General features: G+C 48.9%; 2 protein-coding genes across 15 annotated transcripts in view; one reads left to right on the top strand and one right to left on the bottom strand.

Moving 5' to 3' along the window:
• Positions 1-6,838, top strand: part of MYH10 (myosin heavy chain 10) — a 135,060-nt gene extending 128,222 nt beyond the window's left edge. For 4 of the 6 annotated variants that reach the window (XM_027131020.1, XM_027131021.1, XM_027131022.1 and 1 more), the window contains 5 exons: positions 10-98; positions 997-1,398; positions 2,680-2,788; positions 4,176-4,348; positions 5,096-6,752. In XM_027131020.1, the coding sequence (XP_026986821.1) occupies positions 10-98; positions 997-1,398; positions 2,680-2,788; positions 4,176-4,348; positions 5,096-5,240 (918 nt within the window). In that variant the 3' untranslated portion in view covers positions 5,241-6,752. Of the gene's footprint in view, positions 1-9; positions 99-996; positions 1,399-2,679; positions 2,789-4,175; positions 4,349-5,095 lie in introns of all 6 variants that reach the window. The other 2 variants (XM_027131025.1, XM_027131023.1) reach the window with 2 other exon arrangements.
• Positions 6,839-6,860: 22 nt separating this feature from the next.
• NDEL1 (nudE neurodevelopment protein 1 like 1) overlaps positions 6,861-20,359 on the bottom strand; it is a 55,866-nt gene continuing 42,367 nt past the window's right edge. For 2 of the 9 annotated variants that reach the window (XM_027131033.1, XM_027131027.1), the window contains exon 9: positions 8,683-9,117. In XM_027131033.1, the coding sequence (XP_026986834.1) occupies positions 9,021-9,117 (97 nt within the window). In that variant the 3' untranslated portion in view covers positions 8,683-9,020. Of the gene's footprint in view, positions 7,628-8,682; positions 9,118-9,777; positions 9,838-13,667; positions 14,912-18,338; positions 18,374-20,359 lie in introns of those variants that run through there. The other 7 variants (XR_003438030.1, XR_003438031.1, XM_027131032.1 and 4 more) reach the window with 7 other exon arrangements.

The raw sequence follows: 20,359 nt of genomic DNA, 5'->3' as shown, positions 1-20,359 counted from the left end.
CTTATTCAGGAACTTGCCTCATCTGAGCGAGCCCGCCGACACGCCGAGCAGGAGAGAGATGAGCTGGCGGACGAGATCGCCAACAGCGCCTCTGGCAAGTGAGTCTCCTGGCAACAGGTGGGAAGGGACGGGCATCCCACAATCGGTGGTGCCCCCCCCCCCATTCTTCATGGGCACTGGGCCCATTCCCCTGGGGCACGCCCGTGGCACTGAGACAGCCATGGGGGTCGTCTGGCATCTAGGAGTCAGTAGTTGGTTTGCTCATCTGTTCAAAGTCTGGAAAGATGAGCACGAGATGCTGAGCCTCCGGGCTGCCTGCCTCGGCCCCTGGCTGGCTGCACAACCCCGGCAGGTCACACGTCCCTGTGCCAGTCATGCCCACATAGGTGTGCAGGAAAGACATTCAGAACCAGCCTGGTTTCCATAGGGTGCACAGCCTTGCAATGCAAGTCCTCGCTTTCAGATTCATTAGGTTTGACAAGCACATTCCTTAGACTTACCTTACCCTGGATGCATTTTTCATTAAAAGCCCTTTTTTTTTTTTTTTTTTCCCAATTAAGAGGTTGCTTTCTCCATTCAATTACTGTACTGAGTATTCATCGTGGTCATTTTCTAGCACGCCATCATTTGGACCTGGCATTTGATCTCGGTGCACTAGAAAAGCTAGGGAATGCCAGGATGTTTTTGCACTTTTAAAGCTGACACTGGCTGCCGAGAAGAGCTGGAGAAGGCAGCAGGGCGGTCAGCGGGAAGGCTGCACACCGGTCCAGACGAGAGATGATGGGGCCTGGCCTGGGTGGTAGGCCTGGGGATGGAGAGAAGTGGGCGGTGTGTTTGGAAGCGTAACCAGCTAGGCATGGCGGATTGGGGTGGGAACAGAGGAAAGAGAAAAGTCAACAGTGCTGCTCGGCTTCCAGCAGCAGGGTGGGTGGAGGTGCCCTCGAGTTTCCCGTACCGTGGAGACCGGTTCTGAGCTGTTGCCTCCTCGCCCGGCAGGTCTGCGCTGCTGGATGAGAAGCGGCGTCTGGAGGCACGGATAGCACAGCTGGAGGAGGAGCTTGAAGAGGAGCAGAGCAACATGGAGTTGCTCAACGACCGCTTCCGCAAGACCACGCTGCAGGTGGGCACGCAGCGGCCGCCCCAGGGAGGGCCGCGCCGTCCCCGCACGACTGACCCATCTCCTCTCCAGGTGGACACGCTGAACGCAGAGCTGGCGGCCGAGCGCAGCGCCGCCCAGAAGAGCGACAATGCGCGCCAGCAGCTGGAGCGGCAGAACAAGGAGCTGAAGGCCAAGCTGCAGGAGCTGGAGGGTGCTGTCAAGTCCAAGTTCAAGGCCACCATCTCAGCCCTGGAAGCCAAGATTGGGCAGTTGGAGGAGCAGCTTGAGCAGGAGGCCAAGTAAGAGGTTTTTACAGTGTCTCTGCTACAGACCAGGTCCAGGTTTTAGCCTGTGAGTCAGAGATGACACAGACATGCCCCTTGTCCCATGGGAGCTCCCTTGGCAGGGGAAGAATGACAAGAACACACGTAACCAGAGAGGTGGTGGTGTGAGCCCTCAGGGTACGCTGGGCTCACCTGTCAGCTCTTCCCAGACAGCTGAGGGCTCATCGCACTGTGCCCTGTGACTTTCTGGTTCCATAGTTTACATCTCTACCCAAAGTCGATTGCCCGAGTTGGTGGCATCACGTGAAATGCTACAATTTGTTGGCAGAGAAGAAATGCAGTATGACAAAAATACAAGCTTTTTTTCTCCCTGAGGAAGGGACTGCTCGACAGTTTCCGTTCTGTTGTCGTAAACCGCTCTGAAGTTTATGAGTTGCACAACACAGCCTTTGGCAGGCATTTACGAATCTATGAGGATAGAAATCACAGACTGCCAGAGCTAGAGCAGCCCTTCAGCTCACCCTCCTGTCAGGGAGCTTGGAGCCCAGAAATGCGGGTCTGTGCTCAGAGCCTGACATCCTCTGCAACCGGCATCCCAGACTTGCCCCTGCGTTCAACTCTAACAGTTAAGGGTTTGTTTGCTGTTGGTTGTAATTAACATGACTCGCCCTTTCAGCTGACTCCATCACTATCGTTTTTGCATAACATTTGTGGAGGAACAAAAGAACTTTTTCTGTTTTCAGTGGAGTCCTACAAATAAGCTACCTCTGGGACAGTGGGACAGTGGAGGCCTGTCTAGAAACATGGTGCTTTGACTCCTACGTGGAGCGTGGCGGGATGGGGGCGTTGTTTCAGTGTCAGCTGCTCTAGCGTCTTCGTACGTAGTCAGTAAATTTTAAATTGAAACCATTGCCTAATAAATTGAGTCTTTGTTTTGTTTTCCAGGCTGAAAAGTTAGGAGATTAGAGTAACCAACTAAGGTTTTTGTCTTCAAAAACTCTACACTCAAATACGTGACAGGTAGCTTGTATGTAACATTTGATCTTTGGTAGATCACTAAACAAAGTGATTGACGTGGTGAAGGAATAATGCAGTTTTTCTACCTGTCAAACATTAGAATACATTAAAGGCAATCCACAGTTTGACCAGAAGGGAGACGTTTCTGGGCCATATTGATCACGATGATACAGAGGTCCCGGAAAGCACTCTAACAAATGCCATCTTCCAGAGAAAAGGACTTAAAAAAAATATTCATTTCAAGAATTGGGAAAACTAACGTGTTGATCATTTTCACAGGGAAAGAGCAGCCGCCAACAAACTAGTCCGTCGCACCGAGAAGAAGCTGAAGGAAATCTTCATGCAGGTCGAGGATGAACGCCGCCACGCCGACCAGTATAAAGAACAGGTAAGGGCAGAAGGCAGGTAGGAGGAACACGTCTTCCACTCTAAATGCTGTAGCAAGGAGACGGATGCAAAACCAGCCATGTTACCATTTGACTAGGTGAATGAGGAAGAGCTATTTGCAACTCTTCATTCTAACGTTTCAACAAACATGTGCTGTTCCTTGTTCCTGCCACTCACTCCCGGGTGCTGGGGATACAGAGGTGATTAGGACCTGGCCCTGCCCCGTGAGTCCCCCCAAGTGCCCCAGAGTGGGCAAGAGCACGTCAGGAAGGCTTGAAGTGTGAGGCCTGGACTGACCTTAAAGTTATCATGTTTCCTCCACTAGAATGGACGCTACATGAGTGCAGAGATTTCTGCCTGTTTCACCCACTGTCATCTCTTGAATGCCTAGAATAGTTCTGGGCACAGCTGGCAGTCACTGAATGTTGGCTGGATGGAGGGGTGGATACATTGTTGAATGAAAAGGGAAGAGAAAGCAAATGTATGGCGTGTGGAACCCGAGTGGTCCTCCTTGTCTGCGTCCAGGCATCTGTTTTCTCAGTGCCAAGGGCATGTGCTGATGGGGCTTTGGACTGTGGTCAGGTCTGCACTGGCTAAAACCTGGGTGGGGGCTGTGTTCTCCTCTGGCTCTCGGTCCTCTCTGAGACCTGCCGCCGTGGCTGGAGCTGAGGATCCACTGCCTCTGGCCCAGATCCTCCTCTCCTCCTCTCCTCCTCCCCTGCTCCAGTCGGGCACCCAGCCTGGCCTTCCCTTCTCACCCCCATGCTCAGGGCCTAGCAACACCGAGGGCAGTTCTGGGTGGGTGTGACCTGGACCCGCAGGGCACTGGCCAGTCTCTGTGGTTCAGGAGTGAGGGATCCAGTGGGCAGGCTGAGTTCTCCTGTCAGGTCTTCCAGAGTGGCTTTGTACTTGAATCAAACAGAACGTCAACACACCTGTGTTGAACAGAGGTGTAAAATGAATGGAGCATCTCCTGGGGTTGGAGACTGTTCACACTGTTGGCTCTTCTGCGTCTTGCGGGACTAGCCCTTCCCTTTCACAGTCCCATAGGGCACTCGTGTGAAGATACTAAACTGTCATTTTTCTGCAGAAAACTCAGGGATGAAAAGCGGGTGTGTTTTTTTTTTTTAAGTTTCCTTTAGCATAATTTGCTGTATAGACGTGGTTTTGCTGAGAATAGCAGGCTGGTCAAAAGGCCTTGTGCCAAGCCCCAGTCTTGTGTATCAGTGCACTCGCACGTGTATACGCCTGCCGTGTGTGTGGGTACACTCGTGTGTGCACTCGCGTGGCTGGCAGGGCAGAGGCCTATGCTGACGCTCTCAGGATGCAGCGATGCCAAATTTGGATTCACCGGTTTGGTGTGACTTGGTTCGTGTAACTTCCCCGAGATGGAGAAGGCCAACGCCAGGATGAAGCAGCTCAAACGGCAGCTGGAGGAAGCAGAGGAAGAAGCCACACGTGCCAACGCGTCTCGGCGCAAACTCCAGCGGGAACTGGATGACGCCACCGAGGCCAACGAGGGCCTGAGCCGCGAGGTCAGCACGCTGAAGAACCGGCTGAGGTGAGTGCCCCGGGCCTCCGTGAGGTCACACCCAGAGCCTGCAAACAGCTGCGTCCATGGGCTCCAGGTGCAGTGGTTTCTCAGGCTCCTGTCCAGCTCTTCGTTCTTGCCTGTTTAGCTGTTCAGGATCCCTGACCGTCAGTAGTCCTTGAGGATGGAGGAGCAACAGGCCCACTCATTTGCTCCGCGTTTGCTAGTGGGCTGTGCGAATACATGGCTCGAGGCTTGGGAGCCAGCCCAGGTGTCTGTCCGCGTCCCGGGTGAGGGCAGAACACGGGGAGCCAAGGCTACACCTTCTCCCCCAGAAGGAAAGCTTAGCACAGGTGTTGGCAAACCGTGGCCTATGGGCCAGATCCTGTCTGCGCCCTGCTCTCCTGTACAGCCAGGGAGCTAAGAATGGTGTTTATATTTATAAAGGCTGTAAAAAGACAAAGAGTGTTCAACAGCGACCTTAGGTGGCCCACAAAGCCTAAATAGAGCATTTACTCTCCACCCTTTGGGGAGAGGCTGGCCCATGGTGAGCAGGGGGCTGAGTCCAGCCACCCCCAGGGCTCCGGGGCCCTCCCAGGATGACGTTCCGCAGGCAGGTGTGGGAGAGGTGGGAAAGCACGGAGCTGTTCCTGATCTGCCCACCACCCCAGCTGGTGCGTCTTGAGGAAGGGCTGGAAGTTGAGTCGTCAGGTGGTTGAACGACTTGCCAGCCACGAGCTGCTGTGGTCGTGCCCACACACTTTCTCTGCTCTCCAGGCGAGGAGGCCCGATCAGCTTCTCCGCCAGCCGATCTGGCCGGCGCCAGCTGCACATCGAGGGCGCTTCCCTGGAGCTGTCGGATGACGACACAGAAAGTAAGACCAGTGATGTCAATGAGACGCAGCCGCCCCAGTCTGAGTAGATCCGAGGAAGCCGGCGGAGGCGATACCGAGGGACAGGCAGGAAGCCCCCCAGCGCCCCGGCCTTGGGGCCCCCTGCAGATCTGGGGGACTGGCGAACCGCACGACTCCTGAGAGATCAACTGTGTCTTAAGGACTTGCAGCCTACACGACTGTCTCCTGCTTCAGATTTAGGTACAATTGCTCCCCTTTTTATATATATATATATATATATATATATACACAAAACCTACACATACTAAACAGATCGTCTCATGATTGCGTCTATTTTCCATATATCCATCAAGAGACCATTTTATAATACATGTTAAGAAGAGAACCCTTTTTCGAACAAACTCTAGACCCCGTTGCCGGTCGCTGGGGCAGCCCCGGGGTTGCTGCCCAGTCGCTCTGCATGCTCTGTCTTACGGACAGCTACCTTAACCTTAGTTCTGTGTTCATGTGGCCCCTGCCTCCTCAGCCACGTCAAGTCTCTTAGAACGTTGTGGAACCTAAACTGCACTTGTAGCTCTCATTTCCTTCAAATAATGATCAACACTATTTCAGTGAGCAAACTGTGAAAGGGGCTTTGGAGAGATTAGGAGGGGTGGGTTGGATGTGGGGAAGCGGCGTCCGTGTGGGGTGGCCATGCCTACCTCCCTCGAGTCGTGGTGTGCCCCCTCTCTTCACGTGAACTGTCCTCGGCCCGGTCTGTGCATAGGAAGAACAGCGGCCACCACCCAGCTGAGGCCCTGGGGGCAGCCATCACAGTGACTGCAGGAGGGCCTCCGGAGGCCCCGGCTTCCCCCGTGTGCTCCTCGCTTCTGGAGCGAGCAGCTGCAGGCCCCGGAGCAGAAGCTCGGGCGATACCCTCCCTCGCCAGCCAGGCTCTCATGCTGACCTTGCAAATTCAGCCGCTGCTTTGAGCCCAAAATGGGAATATTGGTTTTGTGTCCGAGACTTGTTCCAAGTTTGTTGATGAGGTTGACAGAACCTCGAGAACAGATGCCACCTGCCTGAATGTTGACATGCCAGTGGATGTGACTCCTTTTTGATTTCTCCTTTCCCCTCCCCCCTGGGACAGTGTTACAGTGAACATTTAGCATTCTGTTTTTGGTTGCTAGTTAATCAAACTGACATTACAGAAAGTGCCTTAGACACTACAGTACTAAGACAATGTTAAATATATTATTTGCCTCTGTAACAATCTAATGTATTAAGTTTTGACTGTGCTTCATATATCATGTACCTCTCTAGTCAAAGTGGTATTATAAACATTCAGTGACAATGAATCAGTGTTAATTATAAATCCTTGATCCTCTGCAACATGCTTGAAAACACAAACCTTTTGGGTTAAAAGCTTTAACATCTGTTAGGAAGAATTTGTCATGTGGGTTTGGAATCTTTGATTTTCCCCCTTTATGAATTGTACTGGCTGTTGACCACCAGACACCTGACTGCAAATATCTTTTCTTGTATTCCCATATTTCTAGACAATGATTTTTGTAAGACAATAAATTTATTCATTATAGATATTTACGCCTGCTCTATTTACTTGGAGGAAAAAGCACCCGTTGAGAATAAACAGACCTCAATAAACAAGAATAATCATGTGAATGTGAAATCTGTTTTCTCACCTTCTGTTCTCGATTTCCCACCTGTGGTCTGATCGGAGGTTGGAAGCTACAGAGAGTTTAAATGCTGACAGCCAGGCTGCTTTTATCTGAGGGCACTGCACTCGCAGAAACTGTCGGATGACAGGCTAAGTCTGGGCAGTCGTGGTGACAGATCCTGTTCTCACCGGTGGCCTCCGTGTGTAGCTGCATCAGGAAGGAAAGGGCTGCTGGAGCTGGAGCGCCAACTGTTAATGGAGAAGGGAGCAATCCGGGGCTGCAGGATGAAGCCTTGAGGAGGGTTTCCAGTCACCAACCAATGAAGCTCATTACTGGATTAAGAGGTCCAAGACGTTTCAGACTACATTTTCAGGCAGGATGCACATTAAAAATGCTTTTGGGAGGATTCGGCGACGAGATCCAAGGGCAGCTGTGAGCCCGTTAGGACAGGCTGGAGAGAGATACTAGGGGAACACAATCATGTAGAGAATGCTGGGGGGTTTTCCATGATATGCTCAGCTTAGGCTGGTTCTGGTGGTCTGAACTATATACCTAGGCTGCTCGGCAGTTGTGGGGATGTGAAAAATGGGCAAAAGTGTTCCCTTTCTCCTGTGTCACTACCATAGGAAAAAAAGGTGAGTTGCACTTACCGTCTCTCAGGTGTGTTCTCACCCCTGCATTCAGTATCTCAGTCCAGGGGTTTGTGGAATTCAGAGGCTTGTTTTTCTCAAAAAGAATCCTTCCCTGCTGGCTGGTTTAACTGGTGTTAATGTCACACTGTTTCCCAACTACTCAGCCTATCAGGAGAAACATATAATCTACATGAACAGATTCCAATCCCTGGGAGCCGGGCTCTGAGTGTCAAAGACAAAGCAATAGGCCAGCTCCCACCCCACAGGTGTATGGTCCATCGTGAGGAAGGACTCAGGCAAGACGTGGGAAAGCCTTAGCCTTTTGTGGAAATGAAGTTTAGATGAGCTCTGCTGGGGTTTTAACTCTGTCACGTACACTTTAAATGCTCTGTCTGCCCTTGCCACACCACAGTTGCTGCTCTTTTTAAGGCAGACGTTCTAGGAAATTCTTCTAAATTACTTTGGTACGGATAACACATCTGTGCCTAGCCTGACTGTCCTGGGCATTCTGATATCAGAAAGACTAGTGCCCTATCACATTTACTTCTGTCACCAATCTCCCCCATCCCTGGAAACCTCAATGAAGATGAAATGAGCTAGAAGACCGATATCTTACAACCGGCCCTCCCTATGGCTCTGGGTATCACTGACCCATGGCCCCTTCCTCCTGACGCCAACGTTACTATGACAATAGACATGTCTGTCAAGACTGCGGAAGAAAAGAGCTCACGGTTGTCTGAGGCTAGGAACCACCACTTCCTGCCCCGCCCCTAAAAAAAAAAAAAAGTCACAACAGGCCATAGGCTGGAATCTTTAGAAAGTGGAGACATGGCTCCACTCCCCCTAGTTCAGGCAGGCCTGGGTGAAGCCCGTGGCTGAGACCCGAGGCGAGTCCCCATCCACAGAAGCTTCCCAGTCGCTCTGGGAGGGAAAAGATCTTCACCAAGAGCTTTCCCAAAGGCTGAGCATTTGCAAGAATGCTATGTCCTGTGCACGGTCAGGACCAACCAGGCAGTCTACTTCCTCGTGTAGCCACCTGTCATTTGGAAATCTAGCAAATCATACAGTTCTTTTCAGAAATCTAATATGAAACACTATAAAGATATAATGACATGACGCCAGTTTCCAAAGACAACGTTAACTGTAATTACAGTGCCTACGTACCACACGCACGAAGTATGAACACCTAGGCCCTTCACCCCTAACACCAAGACTACAAATTCGTGTTTGATGCACTACAGCAGTGAGGTCTGTTTATTTTTTTCAAAGTCGCCCAATAATGGAATCCGTCCCCGCTAACTGGATGTCACGAAGCCTTATTCGAGAGGTAACGTGACATAATCAGACTATTAAACACTGGGTCTGACTGAGACATCCAAGCAGAGCGCTGGCTCCTTCAAAGGACCACACTGCACAGAAGCTAAGATGCTCCTGTTCTCACGTGTAAGCTCATGCATCTCATAATCGCCTTCAGGAGGTGGCAGTTGTCATGTGGTTGTCATTGCCTGACTCCTGGTAAGGTCAATAAAGCCCAGCGTCAGATCTTGTAGAATGAGTGTCAGCAGCTTAGAGTAAAATTCTGGAGCCAGCAGTAGAGTATGCTTTTCAGAAGTACTGCATCACCAGTGCTCACCGCAGCGCAGAGGATGACACTGCTTGGGAAAACACGGACAAGGACAACTCTGGGTCAAAATGTAGTTCAGAACGTTGGAATCACAATGAAGTTTTAGGACTATCTCTCACATTTTCCTTTTTGTGTATGAATTAAGTGCGATATGATGAAAATCTGCATAAAGAAGTCTGTTAGACTTTCAATAAATACAAAGTCTAAACGATAGGCGTTTTCATAGTTCCAGCTGGCACATTTTTCTTACCGTTTTACAAAATAAAGGTGTGTCTTATAATTGCTGACGTTTGAGAGTCCATGAAATACAGAACTCTCCTCACTAGGCTGGCGCTGGGGTGGAACCTGGGGGAACCTGCACTTTAAAATTTCCCCAAGTATGACTCAGCCCGGTCATCTGGCAGGTCAGGGAGCCCCCTGCTTTGTGCTACTTGGTCAACTCTCAGAACTACTCAGCACAATTCTTCAGACCAACTGGGGCAGTGAAAGAAAATCAGTCTCGTTACTTCAATTTTTAAAAAATTTGAGCAACTTTACAGGAAAATTTAGAACCCTTGACAAATAGTAAACTATTTTCATCTTTTCATTTCACTTCTGATTTTTTTTTATAAAGCTGCAATTGCATGTTCATCTATTTTGTGTCCTCATTGATCATTTCCATTCCCACAGATTAGCACAACTGCACACTTACATTTCAGTGGCTCTGTGGTCTTTTGTTCAGCTGATAAGTCATCCCAACCATTCCATTCCCCTGCCATCAGACATTTATATTAGTACTGTTGAGACCGATTTTGTTTGTTCTTACTACCATAGATGAAGAGCTGTTACAGCTTATCACATTGTTAGATTGAGTCAAGACTTACAGAGGCTAATTTAGTGACACCAATATGTAAAAGTGTACCTAGTCCCCTAAATTCTAGGTGACAGCAGGATTTGCTGGGGAGGGTGGGCAGTTAAAGCACTCACTTTTTTTAGAACCAAAAAACTGCTTCATAGCTCCATCTACTGACAAGGCTCTGAGCCTCACACAGACGTCGCTGTTGATCCACGCACAGAAAACTTGCCCAGTCCTGCCAGCCCAGCACCTCATTCCCAGGCCTCCACCTGCATATCATGACCCAAGCAGAATGCCCATATTTCAATGGGGGCAGCAAACTTGATACCGGATTAGAAAACACCCCACAGGTAAACAAGTGAAACATCTGTTCAGTTTCCAAACACTAACAACTCCTGTGGGTGCAGGTGGGCAGCAGGATAAAGCATGACTCCAAATCATAACCCCATGTGGCACAAACACCAGCACCATAAGCTTCGCTCTGTTTTCAAATTTGCCTCTTCACATGCACTATCTCATAAAAGAAGTCTGTTACATTAATATTTACTAGAGATTGTTTTTCCTTAAAATTAAAAACGGGCTACTGTATTCCTATGTATCATATTTTTAAGTCATGGGACCAGTTGTTAGATAAGATGCTCTAAGTCATAGGAAAATGATTTGCAAAGATGCCTCCTGCCCCCGCTCCCATTTTTAGAAAAGAATTCAGTAAACACATTCAAATTTTAAAGGCCAAGCTAGTGCTCTCAATTTGTTTCAAACTTTGAGGCAAATATAGAGAGAAAAACAACCCATGAAGTAAAAGTCAGAATGTAGAAAAGGCTTATCTTAGCATCCTCTAGGCAAACAGTGCGGACAACTGACAGCCTGGACCCAACCCCCCTCAGGCCCTGTTCCCACCAGCGGCCAGGCAGGAGAGACCTGGCTACAGGCTGCCCCCTAAAGCCACTGCCGCACCCCAGGTCATGTCCCCTTCCCCAGAGGTGCCAGCTTCCACCTTGGCTTGCAGGAGATGCTAATGGCGTCTCCAAGACAGCTTCTGAGAGAAACAGAGTCCACACACGACAGACAAGATTGGGAGAGGAGGAGGGTGGATGGGCCGCATTCCTCCCGCTGCAAAGGCTGTGTCGCCTTCGTGCACATCACTTCCAAGCGTTCAGAATCAGCTCACCTCCTGAGGCATGAGACACAGTCAAGGCCAGCGAGGCCTCGAGTTTGACAAGGTGGTGAAGACAGCAGAAAACCACTGGGCTCCTTTCCAAACCTGGCTCTTCCGTGAACCAGCTGTGTGAGCTTAGGCCAGTCACCTAAACCCTGGGCCCGCCTTCCCATCTGTAGACCGAGGCAAAACCAGCTCATCCTGCGCCCAGGTCACCGTATCTAGTTGCCACTTGCCTACTCGTGACTCAACACCCCAGCTGTGGCTTCTGGCTCCTCACTGGGTTGGTGGGGTATCACTTCCGGCCACTCAGCTGGCTCCTATTTTATGCAGGAAGATGTTTCAGGAGCAAGGGATGGGAATGGGTGGTGAGACGAAAATATCTGGAGACAAGAAGCTGTCCTTTGCCACCTGGAAAATCAGCCCCCTCCACGCAGGGGAGACCATGTGGACCCAGCCCAGGGGCAGCTCATTCCTGAAGGTTTCAGTGTGAGCCACGCAAACCTGGCAATCGAGCAGCCCTAGGAGGAGAACCCACTCAGAGGATCTTTAGCTATACAGGCAAGCAGTTAGTAGAACCTTCATACCAGGAAGCAAATGCTCTATTTGAGCAAGTACAAAGCAGCATCTTGAACCAGATACAGAGGGTCACTGACTTACAATGGTTTAAGATTTTTTTTGATTCTAGCATGATGCAAAAGCGATACACTCAATAGAAACCATGCTTTGAATTTTAGATTTTAATCTTCTCCCAGGCTAACAATATGCAGCCCAATCCTCTCTCACAATGCTGGACAGGGCAGTTCCCGGTCAGCCACACAATCACGAGAGTCGACAACCAATACAGTTACAACCATTCTGCACCCAGACAACCGTTTGGTTTTTCACTTTCAGTACACTATTCAATCAATTAGATGAGATAGTCAACACTTAATTATCAAATAGGCTTTGTGTTAGATGATTTTGCCCAACTGTTGGCTAAGCGTTCTGAGCATGTTTAAGGTAGGCGAGACTAAGCTATGATGTTCAGTAGGTTAAGTGTATCAATTTACAATGAGTGGGTTTACTGGGACGTAATCCCACTGTAAGTGGAGGAAGATCTGGAATCCACGGAGAAAGCTAAAAGAGGCTTGGGGAATCAACCAGCTTCCTCAGGGGGTCATATGCCAAGGGCTGCTGCAGCTATCAAAAACCAAAACTATGTGGGAGTCCTGAAGGGGCCAGAAATAAGCCTAGCAGCACACTCCGTACTTTCACGGACCTGGCCTGTGCTCTCCTGGACCCAAAGCAGTGGTGAGACATCAGTGAATAACACGTGGGCCCCTGCAGCCAGGGCCCTACTCCCAGCCACTGCCTGAATAACAACTGGTGAGATGATCCCAGGGGTGTGCAGCTGGAGAGGAAGTGAGAAATCGCTGGGGAGCCAAGGAAAAGGATTGAAGCTCCAGAACTCATCCTTACTTTAACCAGAGTAGCTCTGTTTGTTATGTTTTAGATTTGGGGTTCCTGCATAAACAAAGAGGTCTGCTAAACGTTGAAACCTCTGATCTAATCCAACCCTTCCAATGATGGCTGGGAAAGAAGCTGGGAGTCTGCCCATCAGTAAGAGACCTGGAGTTTTCTTTTCAACTGTTCGGCCAGCAGAGCTGGGCACAGCACAGAAACACCAGGACAAGCGTCTCTCGTGAGTCAACTTAAGATGAAATCTCCAGGAACAACTAATAGAAGCTATTCCTGCCTGCATACTGACAGAAGAAAAAATGTTTAATGTATCCTACCTTAATGTTTCTTATTCACTTAGGAACTGGATTCACTTACTTTTCATTTACATACAGTCTTCAAACTACAAACTACTCCGTTTATGCTCTTTGTTATAAGCAGTGCTCAGAATCTGACACATTAGTACAGATGCCCCAGTTAACTCGCTCCTCAAGTCCAGTCACCCTGTCTCTTGCTACTAAACATCTGGCACCTTCTCTCAAGGGATGAGGAGAGAAGCCCGGATCCAAGTAACCTCTAATCCCAGAACACCAGCACATGTCATGAACAGCAGCCCAGCAGGAGGACCAGCTCCTGGATCCATCGCGGTTACTCCAAGACTTAGCAAGCTGCCTCCCTCAAAGTGCCGGTCCCTCCTCCCAGATTCCCACACGGGGCCAGGGCTATTCTCAGGCTCTCCTGGAAATCACAGCTAGGAGCACAAACCAGCATCAAGAACCAGCATGAGGAACACATAAGCCACAGGGATGTACTGTACGACACAGGGAACACAGCCGGTACTCTGTATAACTATTAATGGGATATAACCTTTAAAAATTGTGAATCGCTATATTGTATACCTGTAACTTGTGTAAAACTGGACATCAACTATACTTCAATTTTTAAAAAAATAAATAAAAAACAGCATGAGAATGCCTGTTCACACATCCTGAGGCCGCCTGAATTTTCTTTGCCCTATTCCACAGCTGCTGTCCACATCCCCGTGTCCCATGTCACAACAGAAGTGACATTTGAACCTGGCTTTGCAACTCCAGCTCTTCTCTCCCAGGATGGCAGAAACCCAATAAAGCAACCTCAATCCTTTTTCTTTTTTTTCTGTGAAATTTATTGTTTCCACATTAAAAGATTTTTTTGAGGGGGAGTATTTTTTTTTAACCACGTGATGATCCTACACAGCTGCCCAGAGTAGGACACCATCATAAGTCTTTAACATGCCATATGAGTTCTGAATAAATAAAAGCTACAAAGCCCAAGTTATATACAAATATCTTAGGCAATAATGTTTACAAACCTATGTACAATAAAACAAATGTAAACAGTAAATGCAGCATGAGAGTAATCAAAGGATGCACAGGGACAACCACTTATGGTCAGTCTGCCCCCAGGAGCTGGCACCAGCCAGCCCCTGGAATCAGGCCACTCAACCCTTCCTAACACAACCGGACAGGCCCTCTGAAAACAAAACAAAAACACTCTGAAGGTGTCATTTAACTAAAGGACCAGAGAGCTGGCGAGGAGGTTGCCACCACCCCCTGCCCCGAGTCTCAGGCACATGGAGGAGGAGGAGACGGCAGGGGCACAGCCCTGCACGTGCCCAGGTCCCAGAAGCTCCTGCCACCTGGGCTCAGACAGGCATTTTGCTGCTCTGGGAGGCTAGTCTATGGAATGATAACTGCTAAAGTAAAACCAGAAGGTGCAGAAAATGTTCCCTAATTCAGTGACCTTCCTGACTCTTTGCCAGCAACAGGCCCAAACCGTGGGGGTGGAGGTGGGGGACACATGATCCATGAGCACTGGAGATGCTTGGGTGGGAGCTCAGGAGGAGAGCACACGTCGACCTGATTTGGGGGAGAACCTCTAGAAGATCTGCAATGTCCTAAACATAACTAAATCCTATCAGTACAGCAGGGAGGGGGCTATGAGGCAGGTGTGATGAATGGGTACTTCTGCATCCAGTGACCAAGTAATACGTGTATGTATCACCTTGTGACCCACAAAAGTGCAATCATGTGAAACCAACGGCACTACGGCGAGAAGAGAAAATAGCCAGTATTGATGTCGCGCAGAGTCCTGGGGCTGGGCAGGGCCCAGCAGCCGCCACTGCATGCAGCCTGCCCTCTGCCAGCCGTGGGGAGGCAGACGGAGGGGCACGAGCTGGGCCCGGGCACCGAGGGGTGAGGCGTGGGTGTCCTGGGTTGTTGCAGGAGGGCGGGAGCCCCGACCTGGAGGCCAGGCACTCACACGCTGAGAGGCAGCATACCCGGTGCCGACGACGGGCGCGAGGAGCCCAGACCGGGAGGAGGAGAAGCCGGGTCAAAGCCGTTTACTGCCCTGTGGGGGTGGCCAGAGCAGAGAAGGAAGGGAAGAGAAAGAGAGACTGTCATTTAAAATCACTCGACACACAGCGAAATTCATTTGCTCTCTACAACTATTCCTCTTCCCGGCCTAGAGCAGAATCCTGATGGCCCAGGGGAGAGAGCTGCCTAGAGAGCATGAGCTGGTGAGAGACTTGAGAAGCCTGTGGTCCTGGGGGTGATGACACTACTGCTCCCTTCTCGGCAACTTCATCACACTGGCCGTGGCAGCCACAGCCCTGATTGATTTCCCAACAGAGCAGGTTAAACGTCTACCAGTAGGGAACTACCTAAATAAGTAAGGGTACAAACCAACAATGAAATATCATACAGCCATTAAAAACACATTCCAGGGTTCTTAACAGCACGGAAAATATTCCGAATGTAATTAACGCTAGGTGGAAAAAGCATCAGGTTACCAAACTGGATATGCTCCATAATATGAAGGCAAAACAGTGAGTAGTATATATTCTGGACTACAGCCCCTTACACAGCTAGACATTACCACCCAGAGCTAAATCTAGAACGTGTGGACACACACACGCACCCCCACATATACTACAGAAGGAAAATGGAACAATAGTTACTCTTCTTCCCTCTGAGTTGTGGGTAAATTTTATTTACTACTTTATACTTTTCTGTTGTTTTCCAAATCTCCTACAATGTACAGGAACATCTTAAATAAGGGGGAGAAAAATAACTTTTTTAAATTGTTCAGCAAGCAAAGACAGATGGGTAGGCTTCTCTGCCACCTTGTGAGACACCAGCCCCGCCCAGCGCAAGCACCTGCAGCCAGGACCCAGCCCCGCCCCAGCCCCAGCGCCCAGCAGCACAGCCTCAGGAAGCAATGAGGGAATGAGTGCAAGGCCTGCAGCCCCTCTCAGGACACCACTGCAGCCCTTCCACACTGACAAACTTCCTAGGAAAATGTGTCCCACTCACAACTTGGGAGATGCCACCAAGTGCAAGGGGCCGGACTGCCCCACACGTACCCACCACTGTCCCCACCAGCCTACTCATCAGAGGGGCCCAGGGAGTTGAATACAGACTCATGGACAGAGGTTCTCTTAAAAAAGCAAAACACAGACACATTCCCCACCAGGATCAAGATGACAGTTTCATACACTGAAGAGGTGAGGGCAACCTCCTGGAGAAACAGGCATGCAAAGAGACTTGACTAATGACCCTTGACTACTTTGAAGAACAGTTAACATCTGAAGAAACTAACCTGCGTATAGATTTTGAGTTGGAAATCATGCTACCCGCACAGGCCAAGAGCAACAGAAGGGGCTCTGACCAGTGCAATCTCTCCCTGTTGTCCATTTTCCACCTCAGTGATGCACACTCAAGATTTTCTCTTTTCTCTTTGGGCTGGGGAGGTCTGATATTTGAGCTTCATCACATCTGAAAACTTTAACTCATCCCTCCCCATCCTCCAAGGCTGTATGCCTTTGCCTCTTCTGGGGACAGAGCCCACATCCACATGCCATTGTAGCCCTCACATAATAAGCCATTTGTCTGTCATTTGTCTGCCTGGTCCCAGAGCCCTGATGCCTGCCTCTCCTAGAACCTCAGGGAGAACTAACTAGGCAGGCCTCACAAACAGCTGCAGCTTTACACGTGTGGACATCAGATTCCGAGCTGCACAGAGCATGGCAGAAGGCAGGGCTACAGACAGTCCCCAAAACTCGGCAGAAAGGGAGCACTGCTGGTTGCCAAGAAGAACCTGGCGCCTGTCCCACAGGCGTGCAAAAGCAGCAAATGTGAGGATGGCTCCACGTGCAGGCTTAGGACTGAGATTCCTGCATCTTCAGGAATGGACCTTTAAGGAATGTTAAGTTCATCCCCATTGTTATACTGCCAAGGAAACAAAAGCAGGAGAAGGTCCAGCCATTCACCTGAGTGCACCCTGTGAGCTTGTCAATGGGGAGCTGGGCCCACAACCTGCCTCCAGATGCCCAGGCCATTATCCTTTCTCAGTTTCCTCCTGGCCCAGGGACACCTGACAGGCTCCAGTGAACAAGCACGTTGGTGCTCCCACTGCAGGTTGCTCTAATGGGAAAACTAAGCAGTGTGATCCAAAATACAAAGGGAAAACAAGAAACTAGATAACGTAGCTTCTCTGTGTGGACAGAAATGGGAATTCTGGATCTGAAAGTTCTATGGGAGAGAGACAGAGAATAACAATCCCCCAGTGTCTTACCTCGCTCCCCTCTTGGAGTCAAGAATCAGTAAGTAAAAGACCAGGAGGAAGGAGAAAGCTGAACCTAGAGGCAGAATTATCAGTCTGGGGAGGTCCCTTGAGGGAACCGCAAAGCTGTGCAATGAGGAAAGGTTTCCAAGAAAAGAAACATCTCCATACTCACCACATTTGGTTTTAGAGAGCAGCAAAAGAGCCGAAGGGCAATGTCCCAGTGGACAACACAGGACTGAATGGAGAAAAAAATGGGCAGGGATGGAGATACAGATCTGGGAATCATCTAAGTAAAAAAGGTTCCAGAAGCTATAAAATTTCCTGATCATACCACAAAAATCTAGTTTAGGAGTCTGAAAAATAGAGAATCCAGCTAAGATAAGGAACTAAAGGTCAGCTGTAAATGGCAACAGAAGACGTGAAAGAGGGAAAAGAACCAATGCATGTTTAGAAGCTGGTCAGGAGGATAATAAATTTAACACAATATAGATAAAGCATGGGGACTAAATCTGTCAAAGCAAGAACAGGTACACCTGAGAGGGCAGGAAAGAAAAGGAAGAGATTGGGCTAGAGCTAATTCAGGAGAGCAGGCAGACACACTCCAGACCCCAGTCTTCCAGCTATATGGATAAATGGAAGCTCAGCACAGCGCCAGTCCTCGGCCCAGGCTCTGCAAACTGAAATTTACATTCCTGAAAAGGAAGGCAGCCCTTATACACGTCCCCATCTACCATTCCAGTGTCCTGAGGGAACACAAGCGTGAGCACAGAGGAAAGTCCCCACACAGCAAGAATCCAATATCATTAGTGCTGCTTTGAGAAAACAGAAGACACTGGGTAACAGGAAGCACCCCAGGCCCGTGGAGGCAGTCATATGCGGGTCCCAGGGCCTGGCAGTGACCCCCAACCCCCCGCCCCAAGACGGCTGGCGTCATCTCTACCACACTCCCACCTGTAACAGGAGTACCATCAGAGCACTTCACAACCGCCCCAGGACCACTACAGCTAACTTGTTTTTGTTTTGCACAGCTGAACCAATAATAATGGTGCACAGTCAAATCAAACAGAACTTGAAAGCTCACTCATGGGCTGGAAGTTGGTTAAAGCAGTCAGCCCCATGCAGTTAGTAAAACCAGTTTGTTAATGTTAACTTGTCTTCCACCACACACCATGATTAAGAATGAAAGAGCACAGCAAACAAGTTCAGTTACCCATGAACAACGTGGGAAATATAACTTTTTCTTGCCTAGTAAAAGAAAGGAAAACATATTAAACAGTAATACAAATACTATTTTCACACCATGCCCTAAAATTAGTTTACGTTCACCTACACCCAACCCAAAAGAAATCAGACTGGCTTACAAAATTAGGACAAGTGATACGTAAGAAGCTAAACAAAAGCTATGGAGAAAACAAGAACATTTTTGAGAGAACTCAAATGACTGCACTGCATGTGAACTGGTGTCCTTTTGGATGAGTGATGGGAACGGCTGGTAGCAGTTGGAGGAAACAGCAACAAAAGGGAAGTAGGCCCAGCAACCCGCATTTTAGGGACTGAAGTGATCAGACTAGATAAAATCCTGACTCCAAGAAGCCCTCAACTAATCAGAACTTACAAAATATTTTCAAATCCCATAAAGCAATACATAACAATAAGGCTTTATGTTTACGTGGTAAGGCGTTGCTTCATCTCAAGATTCTGAGGGAAGCAGGAGCGCACAGTGTATACACACACATTCAATACGTGCACACGCACGCAAATCAACTTTGGCAAACTCTCCCAAACAGTAACAGTGCTACAGACAGACTCCTTGGAGTGAGAGGCAGCAGGCAAGTTCTAGAGCCAAAGGCTTTTTTTAAATGGAAAGCTTCTTCTCATGCTGAAACTACAAGCTACACTTCTACAAGAACTGTCATTTATGCTTTTAACCAGCCAGGTCTAATAATGGTGCTGGGAGTGGGGATATTTACCCCTTCCTTTTGCAGCAGGTATATACCATCATGGTTTTTATCTAGTCACCAGGTGAGCAGGAAGGAAGGCCAGAGGTAAAAAGCCAGGCAGGCCAAAAGGAAGCCAGAATCAAAGCAAAGCAGCAAGGAAGTAAGAACATAGCAAAACCCACACGAGAGTTATCCTCAGGAAGATGGCAACTACAAACGTAACTCGAGCAAGAATAGGTTAATATTTGAGTGTGCATATACAATCCATTTACCATGTAAACTAAACACTTGAGAAAAAGCCAACCCACAAAACCATATCTCATTCTTAACAGAAAGAATACAATTAAAAATTTGTTCTGGGCTTCCCTGGTGGCACAGTGGTTGAAGAGTCCGCCTGCCGATGCAGGGGACACGGGTTCGTGCCCCGGTCCGGGAAGATCCCACATGCTGCGGAGCGGCTGGGCCCGTGAGCCATGGCCACTGAGCCTGCGCGTCCGGAGCCTGTGCTCCGCAACGGGAGAGGCCACAACAGTGAGAGGCCCGCGTACCGCCAAAAAAAAAAAAAAATGACACTCCTCAAGGTTGCCTGGAACTCCTAAACATGTGGAATATTAATTTTATTCTTACCACCACTGAGGAGCCCCAACGGTTAGAATAAAGTTCTGATTTATATGTTGATATTTTAGAATGTGCTTTTAATGAAATGTGTATAAAGAAAGCCCTGATTTATATATTATTTTAGAATGTGCTCCTTAATGAAATACATATACTTCAAGGTAGAATTCTCTTAAGGGAGAGAGAAAAACCAGAACACTCCACTCCACAAGGATGAACAACAAAAAGCTTTTTAGAGTGGACTATGTATCAAATCAAGGCCTCCACAAATGTGCCACTGTCACTGAGGAAAGCAGAAAATACAAGTTCCTTTAAGAAGTTGTGAAAATTTCTATACTGCTTTCACAGAACAAGGACAAGCTGCCTCTATGACTCAAAGCAGAGACAGTGGCAAGGGACCACTGGTGCCTCAGTTGCTGCTCCACTACCAGCTACCTTAAGTCACACGGTCAGCATCTCAGACCATAGGTCCTAACCAGTTACCTAGACCAAGGCACACCCATACAAGAATATATGCATGCAGCATTTTGTTGGTTTGTTTTTTTTTAATTGAGTAGAACAATATGTACTGACATGGAAAGATACTGGCAATATAAGTCACCACAGGCATATTGTAGAGCAGTATTTAAAGTATCCCAGGGACTTCCCTGGTGGCACAGTGGTTAAGAATCCGCCT

This window comes from Aethalodelphis obliquidens, unplaced genomic scaffold (assembly GCF_003676395.1).
Source record: "Aethalodelphis obliquidens isolate GAN/ISIS:26980383/991018 unplaced genomic scaffold, ASM367639v1 scaffold38, whole genome shotgun sequence".
NCBI lineage: Eukaryota > Metazoa > Chordata > Mammalia > Artiodactyla > Delphinidae > Aethalodelphis > Aethalodelphis obliquidens.
The sequence above is the reverse complement of the archived record's forward strand: the minus strand, read 5'-3'. Positions and strand labels throughout refer to the sequence as shown.